Source organism: Catharus ustulatus, chromosome 4 (assembly GCF_009819885.2).
Source record: "Catharus ustulatus isolate bCatUst1 chromosome 4, bCatUst1.pri.v2, whole genome shotgun sequence".
NCBI lineage: Eukaryota > Metazoa > Chordata > Aves > Passeriformes > Turdidae > Catharus > Catharus ustulatus.
The window spans coordinates 15,703,043-15,726,168 of NC_046224.1; the positions used below are offsets into that span (position 1 = coordinate 15,703,043).

Genomic DNA, 23,126 nt, shown 5'->3' on the forward strand with positions numbered 1-23,126 from the left:
GGAGGGGCGAGCGGCGGCACCGGCGGGCGGGAAGGGCCGGGAACGGGGCAGGCCCGTAGGGAGAGCCGAGCCCCCGGGCCGGGAACGGGGCAGGCCCGTAGGGAGAGCCGAGTCCCCGGGCCGGGAGCGGGGCAGGCCCGTAGGAAGCGCACACCGGGCGGCCTCGTGTTGTTAGCGCTGTGTTTTCTACGGGACCTCCGTGCCGCCGATAGCCTGGGGCCGGGATGGAGCGAACGCACCGGCTGGAGCTGTTCCCTGACCACAGCGTCACGCTGCTGCTCTTCCAGCACCTGAAAAACGCCGCTGCCCTGCGGAAAAAAGCCATGGAGGGATCCATTGAGGGAGCACTGATAAACCCGGCGATGGTGAGTGAAGGCGTGTGCCGCCCTGGCGGGGTGGAAATGCTGGTGGGAGCTCGGCGAGGCTGCCCCGTGCTCTCAGTCGCTGTCACACGAGTTGCTTTGCGCCTTCTCCAGGCTGTGCGCAAGTGCCCTCCTTTGATTTCGTCTGGGTACAACAGCCTTGGCAAGATTGGCCAGAAACAGCGTTTCGGTTAATTTTCTCATCCTGCTTGGTGGAGTTTAAACATGCTTCGTGTGTAAACTCTACTGCTAATTAATTCATGCTGTCAAAAACCTATTATTTGGTGCTTTTGTTCTCATTTAACCCATAAATAGTTTCACAGTCTAGTCCTTTTTTTGTTAGAATTAGGCTATCAAAAGGAAGTAGTCAGGGTATTTTTTTTCAGATTTTAAAACAGTAAGTTAATTCTGTATAATTCTTTCTGTTGTGTTTTATAGATTGTAGATCCTTTTCAGATTCTTGTGGCAGTCAACAAAGCAGTGCATCTACAGAAGATAGGTAAAATGAAGACCAGAACACTCAATGCAGAAATTATTTTCAGCCTTTCACCAAGCAACAATGTAAGATTTATTGAACAAATTTCCTTTTTGCCAGAAAAGCTTGCTAACATCCACAAACTAAGCCAAACTAAGTGCATGTATTCCTTTAACACTCTACCTGGCTACTAAGTTTCTAATTGTTATTTTTAATAACTACTAATGTGCTGTTATGGTTTGTAGCTTGTCAGAATTCCATTAATGTAACACGTCTGTCAATTTATACTCTTAGGTGTATCTGAGACAGTAACTGAAAAGGTTCCTTATGTTAGTGAGAAAGTGACTCATAATATTTTAATTTTTTTTTCTGTTTCAGATTTCAGATGCATTTAAAAAGTTCGGGATTTCAGACAGCGACACAGCAGTACTCATTGTGCTGGTTGTGGATGGAGACAAGACTGTAAACCTGGCAGATATAGCATCTCAGGTGGAAGGCCAGCAAGTTTCCCTAGATGAACTCCCCCAGCTAACAGACACTGCCAAAGTTAAAAAGGTGTGTAACCAAAAGAGAAGACTGACACGGAGAAAAGGGATAGTTTATTTAGTTGTCTGATTAAATATCAACAGACATAATTAATTTAGTATCTGTATTTCTTTAGCACAACTGTTTTAAGTGGACCTTGGTTATTTCTTAGAATTTTTTATTTGAAACAAATTTTAGTTGTCACATCCTAACATCAAAAAGTTTAAGTCTTCAAATTATTAATGTTGTCAGGGAATTAGAACATAAAAATAAATTCCTTATTGCTGCCTACCATCCAAGCATTTTTGATTCCTGTTTTTAAGGCAAATATTAATTTAATTAAAAACTTCAGTCCTGAGCAGTTTCACAAGCTTAAGTACATAGATAGTCCCAGTAGAGGTGGTTAAAATAAAAACAGCTTAATTAGCTGCTAGGAGCTGCCTTAGGGCATGTATACTCTTAACAGATTACCATATGCTACATGTCTCCTACATGATAAAATTCAGGTAACTTAAATCATCTTTATCATGTCTGTCAAAGCATTGATAGGAGACGTGAATAAAATAGGACAAATCATAGCACTTAACATGTGGAGCTAAAGATGCTTCTGTCATTCAGTTTCATAGCTTTCCTTGTTCTTGCAGTGTCAGAATTTACTTCAGTCCAAATTTGTCTTGCAGTCACAAGAAGATAGGAATTTCCAATGTAAAAGTGGGGGAGAGGGTAATAATCTTTTCTTGTGTACATATTTTTAGAAGATATGTAATTAGTTTTTTTCTTCCTTATACATCTTTCCTGTTTTCTCCTTTTTTCTGCAGATGTACAAAGTTACTCCACAAGAAGAAAAAATCGGCACCTTATTGGATAGTGTTGTTTGCAGAATGTCAACAAAAGATGTTTTGTGAAAATGAGGAAATAAATTTCAGAGGAAGTGAAGTAGTACTGAGAGTTTGATGACATCTGAGCTTTAACCAAGCTTGGACACAAGGGTAGCGTGAACTGTGTTCTAAGCACAGAGAGCAACTCTGCCATACCTAGCAGAATTTGCCACTGGCATTTCTGTCCTTTTTCTTGACAAGGAAGAATTGGCAGTACTTTAAGTTGAACTTAAACAAAATGCTTGGAAATCTGTACTTACTTTTGTCTTTTGTCAAATGTTTTAGTAGTCCCAGACAGGGTTCAAACATTGTAAATAATTTTTATTAACTGCACCCTGATTTGTTTTGGTTTAGCAACTTGATGGATGATAGCCTTCTAACAATACAACTGCCAGAAAAGGCATCTTTACAGCCCAAGTATTTCTGATTGACTAGAAAGAGGAAATTTTCCATAAACAATCAGCAGCATCTTCCTCTTTGTGCTACTGGCATAGAGTTGCTGCCCACCCTCTGAGGACAGGAAGAGGCAGAGAGGTGCCGTGCTGGCCAGTGGCAGTGTGGAGCAGAGGCATCACAGATGTGTACAATGAAGAATAAGGTCAGTGTGGATAATGCTGTGGTGGTGTTAGCACCTGGCAGTCTGATGTCATCCATTGCTGGTTTTAATGATAAGGAGTGATGCTTTTAGTTCATAACAGTGATTTATGCATGGTGATGCTAAACTCAGAGCCTGGTTATAGGTGCAGAATTCATGGACAAATTTGCACCATAGCTTGTATCCACTTAAATTGTCAATAGAGCTTACATAACATTCTGAAAGGACATAAAACTTGTCTTGGTTTTTTGAACTACTGCTAGGAAAGGCCATCAAAGGGAACTAGGAGGACCATTGATTTCCAATAGTCACGAGGTGCAACAGCTGTGAATGTGTATCATTTAATCACATGTATGCATCCTGTTTAAGTAAAACTACTGCCCTAATTAGGTAGAAGTCCACACTGTTTGTTATTTTTATGCTGTATTATTTTTCTGGGATGTGCATAAAACTACAGCTATCTGCATTTTTTTTTCTGGTGTTTTCTGAGGTATTGTGATCTGTGTACTTAAAAGATCTTTGGAAGAGAATGCCTCACATTCTTACACATACATTTTGAAGGAAAGTTGAAATGTCCCATACAGTAAACAGACCAGTGAACTGATATATAGACCTGTTTTTGTCCGTGTTTCTGTGTTTAATACAGAAACAGCTTCAGTTTTGCATTTTGATTTCAGTTAAGTCTTCCCTTAGTTAAAACACAGTAGTACAAATACCATCCTTTTCTTACCAACCAGACCAATGGCAAATTTAGTTATGAAGCACTAAGGGAATTACAAGGTTAGGGACAAATGGCTGTGCCAACTTCTTGCATTAAAGATGGCTTTACAGAATGCATCATCCTCTCTAAAGGAAAATGTGAGGCAATGGAGCTTGGAAGGACTTGAGTCTTTAAAAACAAAAGTGTGTCACATCAGCATGTGAGAATGACCATGGAAAATAAGAGACTTGTTTTTCTTTTCTGACAGTCCAATTGGTACATGGAATATATCACAAGATTTACTGGCAGAACTACAATGTTTTTGTTTAAAATAACAGCAGACAGACTTACTTAAACCACTGCCTTTTTTGAACACATATAAAACATCTGTCCGGTCTGGTTAATACAGGAGAAATAGTAATATAATGATTGCTGCATAAAAGTTTTGACACACAAGTTCCAACCAAACTTGGATTCCTAGTTTCTATTTCTCCATCTATTTCATTGGTGTAGAGACATTAAATAGCTTGTTACTTTGACATAAGTTAAATTGTGATTTACCCAAATGAGGTGTTTTTCATGGATGGATTTACAGGAAATTATTTTGGGAGCTGAAGTCTCCAAAGTGTTGTTCAGTCAGGCAGATGATTTGGGTCTGTTTGCATTAAAGACTATGCCCTGCAAGACCACAGGTTTCCCTAGACATGGTTGCATTATCTTACTTAAATGAGTTATTTACAAAAACTGATAATAAAAGTAGGTTTTGTTCACCCTGCAAAGATACAGTTGTCTTTCTGGAACATGTTAAAAATTATTTAATTTAGATTGCTAATGTTACTGTTAAATCAACCAAGGCTGTTTTCCAGGAAAGCAAAAATTTAAGAAAAAAATACACTTTTTGAAACATTTAATGTTCTGCAGCAGTCTCTTCTGAACTTTCATACCTCATCTCCTCCATCACGAGGTGAAAGAGGAAAATTAAGTATTTTCAATCCTTATTTGGACCTCCAGTGCTTCAGAGGCAAGGATTATACCTGCAGAATTTATAAATTTAACAACTAAATGCAACATCATGATGTGTGATCAGTTATTCTAGTTTTTTTTTCCCTTGGTGGCGTGCATTTGGGATTTTGTGTTTGAATTCCAGAATTCTGAGGCCATTGCCTGTCCCACAACCCTGATCACTGGGAGTTTTGTGCCACTGTCAGAACATGTAGGTCCCTTTCCCATCTCATGTACCTCAAACATTTTTTACAAGGGAGGACCCACCCTTTTGTGTTCACTTGTAATGTTCATGCTACATGTTTTAAGACTGGGTCCCATGTTCTGTGACCATGTATTTAATGTGCCAATCATCTTTTCTTAAGTATTCCTTTGTGTGCTGCTCTTTAGGGAGCATCAACAAAGCACTGCTCCTGTGTTAAAGCACTGATAGAATGACCCCCATCAGTGATGGGCTAGTGTACTTAGAAGCTGGTGTTGCCATGAGATGTTAATGAATTGTGAAAAAACAAGTGGTGGTTGCAGATAAATACATACAAGATGAAGACTGAGCCTTCTGGTTCTGTGACAAAAGATTCACAAAAGCAGCTTATTTCATCATTTTATTCCTGAGTTTAAGAAGTCATTACCATAATTTAAAAATAACGGATGCAAGTCCCATATAAACTCTCTTCAGCAATGGAGATGAGAATTTGACTTTTTCAGTGATCTTCCTTTGCCAGCAGAATAGCTGGGTTTGTTCATTATTTTTTCCTATGTTGTTGTGACATGGCAGGTTATTTCCCTCCTTATAGTATATGTTTTACCATGGACTGGGACAGGCAAACTTAGCAGAGGTAGACTTGACAAGTTCACAAATGGAAAGCTGGGGTGGACATACAAAACATTGACCAATAAAACACAAATTGAACTCTTCTTTTTAGAATATCATGCTTAAAGTTTCATATACATGCTGAGAGTAATAAAAATGTGTACAGGTCAAACAAGTCTCTGTTATTCACAAAATTATGTTCTGTAAATGGCTTGTTAAATTGCTTCATAGAGTCATTTCCACAAGTAGCAACCATTTAAACAGTTTAAAGTAAACTGAAATATGCTGAGACCATTTTTTTGAGCCTCTTGAGTATGGATAATTGACACAAATACTTCTTTAAATATTTCACAAACGAAGTTGTTATATTGGTGCTATGAGGATGAGTCCTTTCTTGACCAGGCTCCCCAGAGTGCCACTAGAAGGATCATGATGATCACTGTGTAAAGGGTGTGGACTATAACAAGATCATCTCCGTGCTGGTGCTTGAACCCAGAGGTGCTATGCCAGTTCTCAATTTTGTTTCCATTAGTTTTCTGTCTGTGAGCACGGAGAGAATGTATCCTGACATAACAAAAAGCAAGATTAAGGTTAAAAATTATTCTTCTTTATTAACAGTTCAATAGTGTTTGTAATGAAATCCAGAGTGTGCATTGAATCATTGACTAGATTTGGGAAAGAGCTCTTCAAACTGTCTGGGGCTAATAAAATAATTTCTATAATTGGAAATGCAAAACCTTTACCAGCCATTTGGTATTTCTCTCCCACTGACAGGCACAGAGACTGGGTATGGTAAACAGTGTTCTTACTCCTCACTATTGATACAGATGACTGTATGAGAAAAAACATACCCATTCATTTTGCAATATTATGAAAGTGACAGGGTTCAAATAAAAAATTACTAGTTTCCAAAGCTTGAATCCACAGGAATAAGCACAGCATGTGATCTACCCATCCTGTTCTGGCATGTTTTTCTATATCTGCTTTTCAGAGGGGACTTGTGTCAGGGTATTCATTACACAAAGATAGCAGTCAGGAGTAACTATGCAAATTCTGTTACTGCAGGACTCTCTGCAGTAACATTTGACATTGCTTTGTCAAACCTTTCCCAAAGGGTTTGAAACTGGAAGTATTCACCTATGGCAACAGACCTCCTGTTACTATCTTCACTGAAAATTTCCTGCTACCTGCTAAGTCCCAGTGCTAAGTCCTTGTTCCTGCTGCCTATTTTTTTCCCTTTTTTTAAGAGAAATGTTTAATGTACACAATTACATCTGAACTGGAATGCCAGAAGGAGATTAACTAGTTTGTGGTTTTCACATTCATTAGGAAGGGGTCTGAGATGGATTATATGTATTGCAGATCTGGTTCATACATGTTCCTGCTGTTACTATGACAGAAGAGTAGAGATTACCACAAATGTTAGTACAGATAGAGCTTATGAGTAAAAAAGAACTTTAAACCACAATTTACATACTTAGGCACACTTTGAAGAGAGCTGTCAAAACTGATTTGTTAAAACTGAAAGACTAGGAAATGCAATCTCCAAAAGGGAATTTATCAATTAAACAGAATTTCTGCCCTTGAGCTTTTTCAGAAGGTAATTGCAGAATTAGATATTTAACATTTGTATCAGGACAATCTGTCATGCGTAGCTGCAAATCAAATAACACAGTGCATGATCGTTTGGGAGAATGATGTGAAGACCACAAGAGGAATATTCTGCCAACAGTTTGCTTTTCTGTTCCTACTGAGGGGAATGCAGCATATGCAGCTTACCTTCTGCAAGCATTCATGGTGTCTGGGTGACTGGGTTCCCACTGCGTCAGATTTCTTCTTGCAGAGAGGAAAAAAGCCTGTTTTTATCCTCTTGCTTCCGTGCACAAAATGAGAAAAATTTCTCTCAATACCAAACAAAAGAATCTTCCTTCCAAGCCCACCAACTTGACCAACAATAATATCGGAACACTTCTTATGTATCAATGAAAGCTCTCAAATTAATGATTCCTAAAGCTGATTTTGACACAGTTCTTAAAGAAATTCCCTTGAGCACTTCACAAGGCAAGTTATGAGTAATCCCAATGACTGGCTTCTTTTAGCTGCTGGGATCTCTTGTTATAAACAGTAGCTTGCTGCTGAAGTGTTGCCAAATTCATAACAACACAAGTAATGCACAGATGGAAGGTGGTGGTGGTGATGAAAAATGCAGGATGAGCTGTAACTTAGAATTACTTTCTATTAGATCATAGGCTATTTTGGGCTAAAACTTAGTTCCTTTCTACAACTGCAATTTGGTTTAAATTGCCTGGAATGAAATTTTAAGCCACCATAACTTACATGGGCTCTAATACTCAAATATTTTTTAGGAAAAAAGCAGATGCCTTTTTTAAAAAAAACCACTTTGACTTTTCTAATATGATCACATATATATGATCACATTCAATAAGCAGTCAATAAGCAATATATCACCACAAAAAAACCCACATTTTGACATCCTGGGGTAGTAGCAGTCACATACATCCTATTATTCCCTGACCACCTGGAGTCATTAATTATCAAGAGGCTGTGCCAATGCAGAATTTCTCCCAGGCTGGCTGTTGCATGATCAGCTGGGTTAATGGTGTGTTTAGTACAACCAATTCAATGGCCCTGTAATCATTTGTAGGGCTTGTAAACAAACACATTTAAATTTGCAATTTATAAAGACAGACCAAACCATTCTTTCCCAAAGCACTTTACTGCATCATCTTTAACTTTCAAATAACTGTATTTCTCACTTAACTGTTTCATCTTATTGTCACGTATAATTGCTATTAAAACAAATCTGAACTTGTAGTTCTGGTGCATGTCTAAAGGATTTTGCCTTTCCTTCACATATGTTCTGGTTACAGCATTTATGTTTTTATATAAAAAGAACTATTTCCTTTAGTTTTATTAAAACAACTAGTAATTTCCAAATATGTCCTGGAAAAATCACTTATACTCCAGAAAATTAAGACTTAGTTTGTTGACCCATGTGACTAAAACTGTGACATTGGAACCGGTGAAGCTACCAAGGACAAAAACTCATTCTTGATTATTAGTAATATATTAAATACAGAAAACCAGAAATATACAATGACTTGGAAGAAGAACTTCAGACATTAGTAAAGAATTACTGACTAGAATCAGTTCTAGTTTTTTCAGACCTAATCCTGAGAATATAGGAAGCTACAACTCTTGGATTTGGTTTCCTTAAATAACATACACAGGGATAGATGCAACAATAAAAGCTGTACACTGCTCCAGGGTCACTGCAGCTACAAAAGGCATGCCATGGGGAGCATGAAGGGGAGCACTGCCCCGAGATTGCTCCATCTACACCTTTCTGCTCAGCACTACCCATGTGCTTGGCAGCTCACCCTCAGCAACAGGCTGCTTTTACTGCTCCACTTAGGGTTAGGCTTGAGAAACCCACAAAGCCCAGAGCTCCAGGGACTGAAGAAGGTATGCCAAGGGGAGCTGACACTGCCCCAACATTGCTCCCTCCACACTTTTCTCCTTGGCACCAGCCTCACACAAATGCAGCTTTTCCTGCTCTGCCTAGGGTTAGGGTTATGCATAGGGTTGGGGTTGAGAAAACAACAAAGCCCAGAGCTCCAGGGACACTGCACCTGCAAAAGGCACACGAAAGGGAGTACAGCACTGCTGCAGCATTGCTCCCTCCACAAATTTCTGCTTGGCATCTCAGCCTCAGTGATAACCTGCTTTTACTGTCCCACTTAGAGTTAGGCTTAGGCTTAATAAAAGCACAAAGCCTAGAACTTCAGGGACATTGCAACCACAAAAGGCATGCAAAGGGGTACAATTCATGTCAACTCCCCACATTTGATGACAATTTCCTTATTTCAGAAATTTCTTTTACTTTTAACTACTGAATTTCTTGTCATTATAACCCTGCCCCAGTCAGTTTGTTTCACTTTTTTCTCTGACTTTGAGATTTACTTCAAATTAAATATTGTGATTTCAAACAGTACCAATTCGGCAAGGTTTGGTCCATTTCCCTACGCTTCATGTCATCCCATTCCATTTTAGTTTTTTTACTTTGGTTCAGAAATTTCAACAATGAAATTTTGAAAATGGAGAGGAAAGTGTAACAAGCACTCTGGAAGGCAGATTGGTAAGATATGATATGACATATGATAAAATGTATTTTTTTAAAAAAAAGCAAATTTGAGAATGCAGTGACTCCAACCAAATCAATTGGAGTTAAATGAGGTGCAGTGAAGAGGACCAAAAAAATTACCAAAATTAAAGTTACTGGAATCCCGAAATCAGGGAATCAAGTAAAAAAGACAGGAGGAGAAACTGATGAAATTAAATGCTCAAAGAAAAAAATCTGCAACAAAGGAAAAACAATCAAATGGTAGGGAATGACATGAAGTGCAGGGAAATGGACCACACCTTGCCAAACTGCTCCTCAGTGAAATTGGAAGATTTCATTTTCTTTGAGGAAATGAAGAATTTCCTTTCATGAAAAGAAATGAAATCTTGAAAACAGAGAACAAAGTGAAACAAATGGATTAGTCAGGAACTATAATGGCATGGAATTGAATGGAAAGAAACAAATCAATAAATTGAAATCCTTACATCCATAAGAGTAATTCAAGGAGCAATGAGGAAATCAAAGAGAATGGGTAGAAAATTCTGATGTAAAAAGCTGGAAGACAGAAACTGTAACAATGAGGGTTGGCCTATTTTACAAGCAACTAAGCTGGACAGTTCCCCATGCAACTGATCACTGCCAGCCAGGAGGGACTGTTCATGTCACTTCAAGGGAGAAGTGTGAGGTGAGCATGTTAATATTCAGCAGAAGCCTATTTGTCCCAGCCATTTACTGTACATATTTGCCAATACATACATTATTGACTTATATATAACTATATAGACAAGTTACATACCTACTGCTTGTGGGCTCCATGAAAAATTACAAATGGTCAGCTGGAGAAAGGATTAGAGAGAGTATCTTATCTATATGAAAATCTGCAGGTTATGATTAGCTGTTCTTATTCAGCTGATAAATTCCAGCTGATTGATTTAGCCATCCCAAAATACTCAGAACAGAATACATCACTGGAACACAATTTCTCATGCCACGCATGCATTACGTGAAAACCCTAAGTGCTGCACAGCATTAATGTTAAAAGAAATGCAAAGAGTGGTGTTTTCCTAGTGTTTTTTACCAATGCAGTTCTAATTTTATAACTATTCTAGTCAAGCTGCTTTAATAGAACTGATGATAATAGTCTGTAACTGGGACCAACATCCACGGATCTCATTATTCTTTATGCCACTTTAGGATTAGATATGCATCCCCTTCACAAAATCACAGAATCCATTAGGCTGGAAAAGACCTCTGAGCCCAACCTTTGACTGAACACATCTTGAAAATAGACCGTGAGCACCACATCCAGTCTTTCCTCGAACACCTCCAGGACGATGACGCCACTGCCTCCCTGCATTGCAATGTCTAACCATGCTTTTTGTGATTAAATTCCTCTTATGTCCAAGCTGAACAGCCGTTTAGCTTCACTTCTAAAGCTAAGCTACTAGGACAACATATCCAGCAAAGGTGTCAAAGAACGCAAAGTTATCGGCGCGCAGGCCGCGCAGCACCAGCCCGGCGGCTGCGCCGGGAGTCACGGCCCACGCCGCCACAGCCTCAACGTGAGACTCCTGCAACGCCCACACCCTGCCGAGGATTTCCCTTGCGCTGCTGCCGAGGCCGGCCAGGCAAGCCGAGCTGTGCAAGGACGACCCGCAGGGGTGACACACCACGGCCAGAGCCCGCGCCAGGGGCGAGCACGGAGCGGAACGGGGCGGCGCGGCCTGCGCAGCCCAGCAGAGCAGCCGTTAGGGTCCCCTGCCCGAACTACAAGTCCCAGAATGCACCGGAAGCGCTCGTGTATCCTTCGAACCTGCCAATGAGAGCGCGCGGGGCGCGTCACGTGAGCGGGGCGCGCTTTCCAAGTGCGGGCGGTGCGCGGCGCGGCTCGTGCGCGGCGGTGAGGGGCGAGCGGTGAGCGCGGGGGGACGGCGGCGGCTCGGGCCCGGGCCCGGGCCTTTCCCGAGCCCCGGCGCGGTGCCCGGAGGCCTTTCCCCGTTTCCCGTTGCGGTCGGGGAAGGGGGGGACGTGTGCGAGCTCGCCTGAGGTGGGGCGTTGGGCGGTCGGCGGGATGGTGAGCTGTGTGGCATTCTGTAAACCAGCTTTGCAGTGGTGTCCAGCGACAGGATGAGTAGTAATGCTAAATTAAAGTAAACAACAAGTTTCATTACAGCGTGAACAGGAACTTTGTATCGAGGGTGGCAGAACACCGGAATAGGCTGCCGGGGAGGTCATGAATTCCCCTCCGGAGATGTTCCTAACCCACCTGGAGGCCTTCCTGTGTAACCTGCTCCAGGTGACCCTGCCTTGATTCGGGGTTGGACTAAAGGATCTCCAGAGGTCCCTCCCAACCCTCACTATTCTGTGATTCTCTGTGGCAGTCCCTAAATATGAGAGCCTTCAAAGGGAATGTTTACCTCCTCCCTAATTCAGCAGTATCTTCAAAGTCTGTGACCCCGTTGTTCAGTTTTGGGGTTTTTGCATGTGTACTTCTATATTTTCCAGGTACTATGGAGGAAAAAAAAGAAATGGCAGCACATAGCCCGAGTCATTTGATTGAAAGAAAACTGGATGCTTGCTTGAGCAATGGTAGGTGGAGAATATGTTGAGTTATTCTCTGTGGTATATCCCCTGTTAGACATTAGCACAGAGCAGTAGACATCTTCTGCCTGCCTTACATCATGTTCTCTGTACTCACTTCTTGCATGGGCTGCTGTTGCCAGTCTCAGAAGCCTCCTGAGGAGCTTGTGGAGGGAGCATAGTGCTAAAGCTTGTGTAATAGTGACTGATGTAATTGACCTCTCTTCTGTGTATCTAACTGAGCTCCTCCCTTATCCATTAGCTGCTGATTTATTTAGTGTATGTGTTAACTAATAACAAAAGTAATCTTTCTCATTGGCTCCTGCTGCTGTTCTGTGGCAGCCTGACCAAGAAAAGAACTGATGTATGGGACAAATGCACTGTCACATAGCTCTAGATTGCATGTTCTCACTTATTTTGATTGGAGGCTGCTGATAAACTGCATTCCATGTTGCTGTTACAGCTACTTAGAAATTACTATTGAGCTGTTTCATAATATTTGGGCATCTCACAATTATGATCATATTTACAGTTATATCTTAAATTTCTTGGACCTAAAATATGTTTTCCTAAGTTTAGTATTTTAAACTTGGTAGCTAAAGCTTTTTTTGGAGCTGACATGAGTCACCAAATTGTCAAAGCATAGTACAATAATTTTCATTGCAAATCTGTGCTGTGACAAATTTCTTTTTATAGTTTCAGACTTTGATCTTCTGACTGATGAAAAATTTGATTTTGACCTTTCACTTTCTTCAACAAGGTAAGTTGTAAATTATATTAGTACTGTAGACCCTTCAAAATGGGGTTCTGGGCTAAATTATTTTTCTTTGTAGTGGAAATGAAGATGAAGTTTTTGTTGGACCTGTGGGACACAGAGAAAGATGTATTGCTGCCAGTATTGAAGCAAAAAAGTGTGTGTCTGCTTTTGATGATAAACTTGTGTGGAGCCCACTTCAAGGAGAGAAATTTGTGGAAATTTTCAAAGAAGCTCATTTGTTGGCATTGCAGATAGAGACTGGAAGCAAGGACAAGGAGACCAAAATAAGCCAATCAGAAGAACAGGAAAACAAGGCTGTAGAAACATTTGTGGCGGACTCGAAGTCAAAGCTGAAGATACTGAGAAACAAAACTATAGATTTAAGTCCCAGGGCTGTGAAGCGGGAAACGTACTGTGTGCAGGATAGCCCAGCATGTCAGCTGCCACCTTGTTTTCAGAAAGCTTCACATGAGCTTGTATCAGATGGCCAAGGACATGCTCTGCCTGCTCCTCCTGACAGAAGCCCTGTTAAAATATGTGTGTCTCCTACAAAAAATGCCACTTTGTCCCTGACAGAGGAACAGAAAACTAAGGAAACAAATACAAAGGCAGCTGGCAAACTGCCAATGGCAAAACAATCATCTACTCTTGGTAAAAGCAATTTGTTGACAATTGATAAGGTAAAGTCATGTTCTGGGCAACATTTTCTTCAAGTTTAACCTGTCTACAATATTTTCTTTTTAAAAGCAAACTTTAATCTTCTGATAATTCTCTACCTCATAAGATCCTTAGTTAGAAAACACATACAGAAAAAAAGATGGCAGGTACTATGGGATAGTAACCAATTACTTTGTCTATTATGACAACATCGAGCATTTGCAAGTCAGTTTCTTTTATAGTTGTAGTCTGGTTTTGTGAATACTGTAATTCTTGGCTTCTCTTCTATCTGGCTTCTGACACTGCTGTGTTGCTGGTAAAATGACTACACTGTTACGTTCATGTGTAATTTTATACTTTATTTACTGTTAATCCTTGTCAGTGGAAATGTATTCTGGGATAGCAAGGAAACAGTTGTGTTAGTGACCTTGTGAGCACAAATTCCAGTCCTTTGATGGAATATATTTTGGATTTTATTGCTCTACACTTTATAGCTTAGGCTTTAGTATATATTACAGGTTTTACTGAAGATGTAGTAGAGGCTTCTCAAGAGCCATCACCTGTAGAAATTACAGGACTCTGATTTTCATTTGTAGTATAAATGCCTTCTTGATTTTGTGTGCTAAAAGAAAAGACATGATCTTAAATGCTTTAACTAGACAAATTATACCCCACTATCTGAAGTTTGCATGGTGCAGTCTTACTGTTGTAATGACTCACCTTTTGGAAGCCAAAGTAGAAGAATAGTAAATGAAGAGTCCAATATAGTTGTAAGGTACAGCTGTTGTAGTATGGAACACTATGTAGGTGAATATGATTACATGATTTGCACTGATGAATTGTTGCAGAACTGTCCTTAAGTTGCTGTCCAATATCTGGGTTCAGGCATGTCCTAGTATTTGGCAAATGCACTCACTAGACTTACTTCAGACTGTCTTTTTCTGGAGACTTCACTGGGTTTGAAAGTTTCTTCATTGACTGTTGTCACTGTTTCTGAACAGAATCAGTGTATGTTAAAAGCTTTATGGTGATTTCTAGAAGCACTAATAGCTTTTAAAACGTTGCATTGAAATTTGCAGCTCAAGCGAGGAAAAACTACTAGTATTTCTACAAGAAGAGACTTGGACAGCATGGGATCATCTGAAGATGTAACTTCTGATAAATCTAGTATTGCTTTAGATGCTGTTGAGTCTTCGTTAAGTAGCAGTTCCTCTGTGCAAGACACAAAAGTCCTTCCTGCACCAAGTAAGGTAATAGCAAATCTCCTTAATACGAAAAGAACTTCTGTAGTATTTCTGATGAAAAAAAAGAGTATCGTTTACTTTCTGGTTTAATTTAACGCTGTTATGTAAAATGATTTTAAGGAAAAGCAATCAGTGTTTTATATTTGCCATTCTTGAATGCCCTAAGTCTGTAATGCATGAATGTGCTTAAGAATACTACAAATGTGTTAGATTAACAAGCATGCCTTTGTTTTCAAAGCACTAACTGAAGGTAAGTGATGAGCAGTTTCCTGTAAAAAAGTTTTTTATGTGTAGTTAACTATACCACATGAAAATATTGCCATAACTTGCATGAAGGTAGTATACCTACAGCTGTCAGTTGTTGTGAAGCTTTAAATGCCTATTTTAATGCTGGGTGCCACTTCACTGAATCACAGAATTGTTGAGGTTGGAAGAGACCTCTTGAGGTCATCTGGTTCAATGCCGTGCTCAAGCAGGACCACATGGAGTCATTTGCCCAGGCTCATGGCCAGACAGCTTTTGAGTATCTGCAAGGATGAAGTCTTGGCAACCTCATAGGGCAGCCAGTGCCAGTGATCGGTGACCATTGAAGTGAGAAAAGTGTTTCCTGATGTTCAGAAGTAGAACCTCCTGTGTTTTACTCTGCCCATTGCCTCTAGTCCTGTCACTGGGTACCACTGGTTACTGTTCTTTCAGGTATTTGTGTATTGATGAGATCTACCTTGAGCCTTATCTTCTCCAGGCTGAGAAGTCTCAGCTTTTAGCCTTTTCTTCAGTGGGAGGTGCTCCAGTCTCTTAATCATTCTAGGAGTCCTTTTGTTGGACTCTTTCCAGTAGCTCCAAATCACTCGTACTGGGGAGCCTGGAATTGTATGAAGATCTTCAGGTGTGGGCTCAGTGCTGAGCAGAGAGCAGGGTCACCTCCCTTCACTTGGTGCCAAGGCTCTTCCTTGTGCAGCCCAGGATACTGTCAGCATTCTTTGCTGCAAGGGTGCATTGCAGACTCACATTCAGCCTGTCCACCAGCACTCCCAAGGGGCTGGCGTGCCCTGCAAAGCTGTTTTGCAGCTTTCAAAGCTGCAACTTTTGCAACTTTTAAAGGCTGACCCTTTATTCTTTAATTCCTTTAAGTCCATACTCAAGTTCATGGCAGGAATAAAAACGACTGTTTGTCTCCTAGATCTGATGTTCCAGTTCTGTATAATCCAATGATCTGTCTCTAAGAAAATTAACCTTTTAAAATGTAATCTGAGTTAAGGAGCTTCTCTAAAATTCATGAGGAAAAAGTTAAAATACCAAGACATAATGGCAAAATAATGTGTTAAATAGGACATTTCCTTTGCTTTTGATTCAGCCTGGCTTAAGGAGGATGACATATCTGAAATGTCCTCGTGTTACCAGTGGTCTCCCAAGAAAGGCTACATCATCGTCATCTTCATCATCAGTTTCCAGCATGAACTCAAGTCTTAATTCAAGTTTGCCCATTTCTCCTATAGACAAAAAAGGTAATCACTCTTACTACAGATTTGTGCCACAAAACAATTTTGAAATAGCTAAGCAATTTCTGGTCTTTGGAAGTGTTTTTACGGTGTCCAGTACATTCAAGCACTAAGAAATGTTTTGTATGGAGAATAAAATTTTCTAGGCTAGCCCAGTAAATTGCTGTGGACATCCATATTTTGTAGGTTGACTAGATTGATACAAACCTGATGCCTACATGTGAGCATCTGACACAGCTGGAAAGGAATTCACTTGATGCATGGTCTCCTCTATTATAGCCAAGGACATGAGCTTCTGAGTGCTCTAAGTTTGACTGGAATTAAAAGGAAAAGCAAAACACCAAAACAACTGGAATTTTGATGGAAGGTGGAAGGCATTATTCCACATTTCTGTAAGCCTAAATAAAGGATGAGCTTTACTCAAGCAGGTGGGAAAAGCACCTTTAGGGAGATAACACAGCCAAGAGGCTTGTACTGTATGGAGACTGTCAATTTGACCGTTTCATTAAGCCTCAAAGGATCAGGAAAATAGTCTTCTAAAAGTACTGACAGATGTAAGGACTACCATGCCTATACATCTATCAAAATACCAAGTTTGAGCTAATTTTTATTTTGCACTTTGTTTCTGGGAGATTATTAACATATTATTAAAAGCTTAGTAAGAACTATTTTATGCAATAGAACTGTCTAATCAAGATTCATTCTTTCATTAACAGTAGTGAAAGTAACCTACAGACTAAAAGAACTTTACAGAAATCTGGGAGAAATGCTTGTGCAGTAGTTTAGCCTGTGGTGTTAATCAGTGTAACTCAAAAGTATTACCTCCTTGAAAGGCTGCTTAAGGGAACAGGGCCAGCTCTGCTGGGAGTAAATGCTAGAAGTAATCTGAATCTGCAAGCTGTTTTGGCATTCCTTGAAGAGTGTTCTTTCACTTGATTGCAGTAATTCAGGAATTTGGTGAGAAGACTACAAAGTAAAATTGCCAAAGAATTTGAGGAATAAATTTTCAGTAGTTGTATATATTCTCCTTAAACTTGAATTGTTTGAACCTAAATTTAAATGCTGTAAATAACTATTTTTCTTTCCTGTGTTAGTATAATTATTCTGCTTAGTGAAAAACTTCAGAAGTACAACTTTCTATTTCAGGAAAATCAACTGTGTCATCAAAAGCTAGTGTGAGTGGCTCTAAGCTTTCATCTAGTACAAGCAGGCTGGCTCTTGTCAGACCTACCACAGTGTCATCTCTGCAGGCTGGCAATACTGAGAAGTCCAGGAAGCAAGTGAGATCAGCTAGTACTCCCAAAATATCTAGTGGTATAAGCCTGGCTAAATCTTCAGCTTCTGCGACCTCATCTGAGGCTGCAGGCAGTGGAATTCGGAGACCAAGCTCTGTTCCCAGTCTGCAGCAGCTATGTCAGCAGAATAAAGATGGGAGTTCAACAAAAGGAAGCCTATGTCCAAAGCCCAAGGCTGGAGTTCTGTCTGCTTCAACAAGTCAAACTAGGGCTCCTATGAAGACTCAAGGTAAGCACATACTTTGTATGACCTGTCTTCTACTTTGGTTATTAAAAGCAAATGTAACCTTGAAGGCTTGTTATTGTTTCATTACACTTCTGTCCACCTTTGGGAAGGAATTAGAATTTAACTGAGAGGTAACTGCTACAAAAGAAAGAAATATGAATCTGATAGCAATTAACAAAACTTTTCTCTTTAGATGCAACACCAAACAAACTGGCACCAAAACCAGCACCATCTCTTGGATTAACATTTTGTGGCACACCTGGAAGGTAGGACTTCATTGAAAATTGAATGTACTGAGCATACTTAGCATGCCACGTGGTTGGGTGTTGCAACAGTCTTTTAAAAGTTCTAACTTTATTGTCTAGTCCCTTGAGGCCTGCCAAGTTAGATGTGTTGATGCCTATTGGAACAGATTTAAAACAAATCAAAACCCAAAACAAAACCGAATTACCCTTCCCACTCTATTCGGAAGAGGTTTCTTTGTAGTGCTAAATAGACTAAAATAATTCATAAAAGAATTCTTATCAAGTAAAGTCCTTACTATGCTGTGATTATCAGTGTTAAGGTGACTACTATTCCCTCAATGACCTAAGGGAAATGGATTTCTATCATTTGGTAGAATATTGTTATTCAAACAGTTTTTAGAATGTTTTGGCTAATGCATATTCCCCTTCTAGCGCCATGGCAGTCAGCACTCCTATGAAAGCCTCAGAAGATAAGGTCTTCCAGAACTTTTGTTTTCCTGGGAAGTCTTCCACCATGACTCCTGCCAGTGTGAAACGGTCTGGCCTACCTACACCTGTCCGACGGCTCTCGGGGCTCCCAGCAGTGACTCCTAAATCTGTGCCAAGAGCGGCATTTTCTCCACATGCTGCATCTCTCCGGCAAAGCTTCAGCTTTTCTAGCAAAAAGACCTTTACAGCTGGGTAAGAGAAATCTTCATATATGAAATGACTGTTACAGGTAAATTGTCTCTTATTCTAGTGATGACTCTTAGCTTTCAAGGGCTTCTGCTGAATGTTAGAATAAGCCATTTGAGCATAGAAAAACTGTGTAGGCCTAATAAAAATTTATAACTTCTGACTGGTAAAATGCTATAAGCCATACTGAGGTGAGTCAATATCTAACACTAAAGAATTACAGCTTTAATAGGAAATTATTTGTATTTCTTGAGCAAGGAAAAAATTTAAGATTTGTGTCTGATGCTCTGGTGTTATTTTGCTGTTGCATTCTGATGAAGGGAAATAGCTGATGAAAATGCATATTACTTTTAGCTATTGTTTTTGTGTTGCTGCCAATGATCTGTAAAATTTCACTTTTTAAAGCAGCAGTCAAAAAGCCAAGTATTTTGTTGACTTGAACTTTATTTTCTGAGCAGTTTTACTTATGTTTTAATTCTGGTTTTGTTTTCTGTGAAAGTAGTGTTGCTTTCTGCTATCTGCCCAGCATCTTTTAACAGGGACCATATATATGTATGCAGGCTGTTTTGTGGCTGGTGGAGAGGAGCTGTATTCAATAGAAATGATTCATGGCTTCAAATCTGTGTCACATTACTTTGGCCAAATGTCTCAAATAGTTTTTTCTCTCAAGGAAGCAATTATTCTGTCTACAATTACTTTATCATATTAATCAGATTACAGCCTCTGGTCCTCCAGCCAGTGTCAGTACTTCCTTTCAGCAGGGACTGAAGTGGGTGCTCAGTGATAGACAAAATCAATGCCTCTTTTCTAGCTGTTCCAAGTTAGAAAAAAAAAACAAAAAACAAAATACCTTGTGTGAAGTTTAGGCTGGATGGAAATATCAAGATTAAATTCTTCATAATCCCCCCTTTTTTTTCCATGGGTATACTTTTTCTGCAAAATGAAATATTTTGTATTTTGTGAGTAACTAGCATTTATTTGGGTAAAAATGTGGGAAGCCTTTTGACCATTAAAACTTGGGGTAAAAAAGGAGAAAATGAGGTTAGAAATTGGCTTGTCTGTCTTTAGTAGTTAATGCTGATTAAAGAACTCAATTATTGCTGATGTTCTTTTCCCTAGTCCTAAACAGAAACAAGAGAGTAAGACACAGATGAAGACATCATCTTCAGAAGATGATACATCTCCTCCACCTGTGCCACCTCTTGTACTTAACTTCTCGCCAGAGAAAACTGCTACAGAAGGAGTAGAAAATGCATTAAAAGAGACTGAAGTACAAAATAAGCTGGCTGAAGTACAAAATCAGCTGGCTGAAGAGAAACAGCCTGAGGTAAGAAATGACAATATATATTTTCCTATAAAACTACTAAGTAAACTGCTTGAATTATTTCAAGATGAGGGATAAGTAGGGAAACCACTTCAGTATACATGTCGCTAAAATGTGTTAGAATAATGAAATAATAGGATATGTTGAGTTGGAAGGGACTCATCAGAATCATAAAGTCCAGCTCCAAGCCCTGCTAAGGGCACTCCAGGAATCACACTGAACACCTCTTGAACTGTCAGGCTGCTACTGTGACCACTTCCCTGGGGAGCCCGTTCCGGTGCCTGGCCATTGAGGAAAAACCTTTTCCTGCTATCCAACTTCACCTCCTCAACTTCATGATGTTTCCTTGAGTCCTGTCACTCATCATGGGAACGAAGAGATTGGTGCCTGCCCCTCATGAGGAGGATGTTCAAGACCACAATAAGGTCTCCCCTCATCTATTCTCCAGGTTGAACAGACCAAGTGCCCTCAGCTGCTGATAAGGCTTCCGCTCCAGACCCATCACCATCCCTGTTGCCTTCCTCTGGATGCTCTCAAATAGCTCAAAGTCTTTTTTTATATTGTGGTGCCCAATGGACTGTAACTGTGTGCACCTTCTAGTGCCTACATTTAGCACTGGACATCATATGTTCAGTATTTCCATTAAGTGTGTTCCCATGACGCATGCACTGACAAATACCTGCATATTATATATTAAATTTCCACTTTTGGAAGAGTACTGTGAAATCCTTGTAGCTTCAATTAGAAAAGTACTGTAGCAGGGCAGTTTGTGTTGCAACCATAAAGCTCCTTCAGGGATTTAAAAACACCTCCAAACCCAAAACACTGCTGTAGCTAAAAGGATGCAAAGCTGCATACAGTGAGGGAGGATTAAACCCCAACGTCCATATAGCAGTAAACTTAAGTGCCAAGTAATTAGTTCAGTGAACATTTCCCCTCTCTCAGGAATGCTGAAAGCTGGCACTCCAGAGGCAATAAGAAAGGACTGAAGTTGTAATTCTGAAATATTGACCTGACAAAGTGGCTATTGATTTACAAATACTGAGGTTTAGAATAATCTGTGGATTAATTACTTGGTATTTTTCTGCACCAGTATGTTCTTAGCTTACTTGGTGACATAAAGCATGTGTTGCAGAATTGCTTAGTACATGTATGAGGTGGTTAAACTGGACAAAAGGATAACTAGAGTCTGAGGCTGTAGAGAATAGTTTATATGGCTAAATAATTGCACAATAATTGTAGTTAAATCATTTAAGTATTAAGGGGGTTACTAATCTTCTGTTTTAAATTTAACTCTACTTTTAAATGAAAAACTGTTTTATGCCCCAAGGGATCTCTTTTGCTTTGCTTTATCATGTTTCCCCTGTGATGCTAGCCACTGGCAGAGTAGAAGCTGAGGTTTTTACACTATGTGCGATTAATCCTGCATGAAAAACACCAAGCTGTAAATGAAGCCTGATCTGTGATTATTACAGCTGTATAAGCTAAACTGATTACCTCAATATATATGAAGGAAACTTGGTGAACAGGAGAGAAAACCTGAATTTATTTTGTTTTTTAAAGGCTCTACTGCTAGATATTGGAGCAGACAAATCTCTCCCACACACTTCTGAATGTGAAAGTAGACCTTTGATTGACCTTTCCAATACTCCTGAAGTGAGTAAGATTGCTTCTCCAAAGCCTGTGTTATCTGGACAGATAAAGGTAAGCTTTTTATTCAAATCGTCTGGGGCAATTTATGTTAGCAGAAAAATGTCAACTGGCTGCTGCCCTTGTCTGCAGAGCAGTTCCACAATAAGAATTATTTAATATTAGCTCAATATGATAGACATAATTAGGTACTCTTAAGGGAATGTTATGTTTAAAAACAATCAATATGTTTTGAACAAGAGCTCAGTGAGCTATTTGCAAATAGGGAAAGGAGGATGGAAAAAGAACTTACTACTTAAAGCAGTTGTTCAGAATAAAACTGTTCTGAAGCAGGAAGTGACTGTTGTCTTCAGTAGAGTTGGCATGCTTATTATTGTTTTACCTTTCTTGCTCATTTTCAGTTCTTGGCAGCAGCTCATTTTAATAAAAAAAGAAAGGATGCCTCTCCTGTTTAGCACCTCTCCTGTTTAGCTCCTCTCCTAATCCTCTCCTTAGCTGGAAGATGTGTGCTGTTGGAATCTGCTCTAAATTTTACAAGCATTTCTGGGCGAATGTTTTTTATACATTAATAGCTTGAAGGTAGATGCCTGTAGATCATTGTCAGATGAATGCTGGTAACTATGAGGATGCAGCCTTTAACAAAAGATGTAGTTGGGCTCAGTTGAGTATCAGGCCCTTCAGATTTTCTCAAAAGAGGAGTATTGCAGATCTCTGACTTTGGTGGGAGGGGCATGTTCAGAAGTACTGTGTCCTGTCTGGATGGCACTGTCATTAGAATGTGCATAGTAGTGAAACTTAGAAAAGGTTTTTAGGTTTTTAAGGTAAGTATGGGCAATAAGCGCCTTGTGAGAAGCTTGTGCTTGTCTAAGAAGGAGCATGTTTTCCAAAGCCTGAACACAAAAGCTTGAGTGTGGTACTTGTATTTGTCTTCTAGATACTAACAGGAACCCTAAACAAGAAAAGTATTTGAGAATAATAAAGATTATAACTGGCAGTAGTTATGCACAAAAGTTGACTACACTAGCTAAATTTTACTGTTTTTTCTTTCAGCTTATTGATTTGAGTTCTCCTCTTATCACTCTGAGCCCTGATGTAAACAAAGAAAATCTGGATTCCCCTCTACTCAAGTTCTGAAGAATTCTTAGCAACTGTGATCTTTGAAGTGTTTTTGGTGTTATTCCTCACTTATATAATTTGTTGAAGATGGCTCTACATTGTCTGATGAACTGCATTAACAAAAGAGAATTTTAACAGTCTTGATACAGTCAGAGTCTGATAATGGTTTTGTTCATGGATGTGCTGCAATGGATGTATTTAAACTATGTTGCTCTAAGGCAAAAAAATTGAAATTCTAATTTCTGAGTTGGAAATCTGCCTCTTTACTTCTTAATGCTTGTCATTTGATTCCTTTCTTCTATGTAAAACAAAGTTTAATTTAAAATAAATGAGTTGTTTGCTAAACCTGTACAAAATAGCTACTTT

The 23,126-nt window shown here is 39.6% G+C and overlaps 2 protein-coding genes and 1 long non-coding RNA gene across 7 annotated transcripts; 2 read left to right on the forward strand and 1 right to left on the reverse strand.

The window, feature by feature from the left end:
- Nucleotides 1-23: 23 nt before the first annotated feature.
- On the forward strand, nucleotides 24-2,298 carry TPRKB (TP53RK binding protein). The gene is made up of 4 exons (XM_033058432.2): nucleotides 24-365; nucleotides 801-923; nucleotides 1,216-1,392; nucleotides 2,181-2,298. The coding sequence occupies exons 1-4, from the start codon at nucleotides 225-227 to the stop codon at nucleotides 2,265-2,267; spliced, it is 528 nt and encodes a 175-aa protein (XP_032914323.1). The 5' UTR covers nucleotides 24-224; the 3' UTR covers nucleotides 2,268-2,298.
- Nucleotides 2,299-5,126: 2,828 nt separating this feature from the next.
- Nucleotides 5,127-11,311, reverse strand: LOC116995582. Of its 2 annotated transcripts, XR_004417765.2 has the most exons (4): nucleotides 10,755-11,311; nucleotides 10,289-10,328; nucleotides 7,128-7,221; nucleotides 5,127-5,912 (listed from the first exon to the last, which is right to left on the reverse strand). It is a non-coding gene; the product is annotated as an uncharacterized LOC116995582 (long non-coding RNA). The 2 variants fall into 2 exon arrangements; XR_004417764.2 differs by lacking the exons at nucleotides 10,289-10,328; nucleotides 10,755-11,311 and having other exon boundaries at nucleotides 7,128-8,294.
- Nucleotides 11,312-11,371: 60 nt separating this feature from the next.
- Nucleotides 11,372-23,111, forward strand: GTSE1 (G2 and S-phase expressed 1). Of its 4 annotated transcripts, none has more exons than XM_033058430.1 (12): nucleotides 11,372-11,406; nucleotides 11,998-12,081; nucleotides 12,769-12,832; nucleotides 12,906-13,509; nucleotides 14,566-14,736; nucleotides 16,085-16,235; nucleotides 17,376-17,753; nucleotides 17,944-18,016; nucleotides 18,428-18,676; nucleotides 19,790-19,997; nucleotides 21,558-21,698; nucleotides 22,695-23,111. In XM_033058430.1, the coding sequence occupies exons 2-12, from the start codon at nucleotides 12,003-12,005 to the stop codon at nucleotides 22,776-22,778; spliced, it is 2,202 nt and encodes a 733-aa protein (XP_032914321.1). In that variant the 5' UTR covers nucleotides 11,372-11,406; nucleotides 11,998-12,002; the 3' UTR covers nucleotides 22,779-23,111. The 4 variants fall into 4 exon arrangements, with proteins under 4 accessions (XP_032914321.1, XP_032914320.1, XP_032914319.1 ...); XM_033058429.2 differs by lacking the exon at nucleotides 11,372-11,406 and adding an exon at nucleotides 11,564-11,788; XM_033058431.1 differs by lacking the exon at nucleotides 11,372-11,406 and adding an exon at nucleotides 11,710-11,722.
- The last annotated feature ends 15 nt before the right edge of the window (nucleotides 23,112-23,126 follow it).

What these genes read in the sequence shown, in the direction of transcription:
- GTSE1 (XM_033058428.2), top strand. Translation starts at nt 11,883, where the DNA reads ATGAGAGCCTTCAAAGGGAATGTTTACCTCCTCCCTAATTCAGCAGTA. An exon ending in ATTTGTTGACAATTGATAAG is followed by an intron (nt 13,510 to 14,565) that starts GTAAAGTCATGT and finishes TGAAATTTGCAG; the next exon opens with CTCAAGCGAGGAAAAACTAC. An exon ending in AAAAAGACCTTTACAGCTGG is followed by an intron (nt 18,677 to 19,789) that starts GTAAGAGAAATC and finishes TCTTTTCCCTAG; the next exon opens with TCCTAAACAGAAACAAGAGA.
- TPRKB (XM_033058432.2), top strand. Translation starts at nt 225, where the DNA reads ATGGAGCGAACGCACCGGCTGGAGCTGTTCCCTGACCACAGCGTCACG. An exon ending in CACTGATAAACCCGGCGATG is followed by an intron (nt 366 to 800) that starts GTGAGTGAAGGC and finishes TGTGTTTTATAG; the next exon opens with ATTGTAGATCCTTTTCAGAT. An exon ending in GCCTTTCACCAAGCAACAAT is followed by an intron (nt 924 to 1,215) that starts GTAAGATTTATT and finishes TTTCTGTTTCAG; the next exon opens with ATTTCAGATGCATTTAAAAA.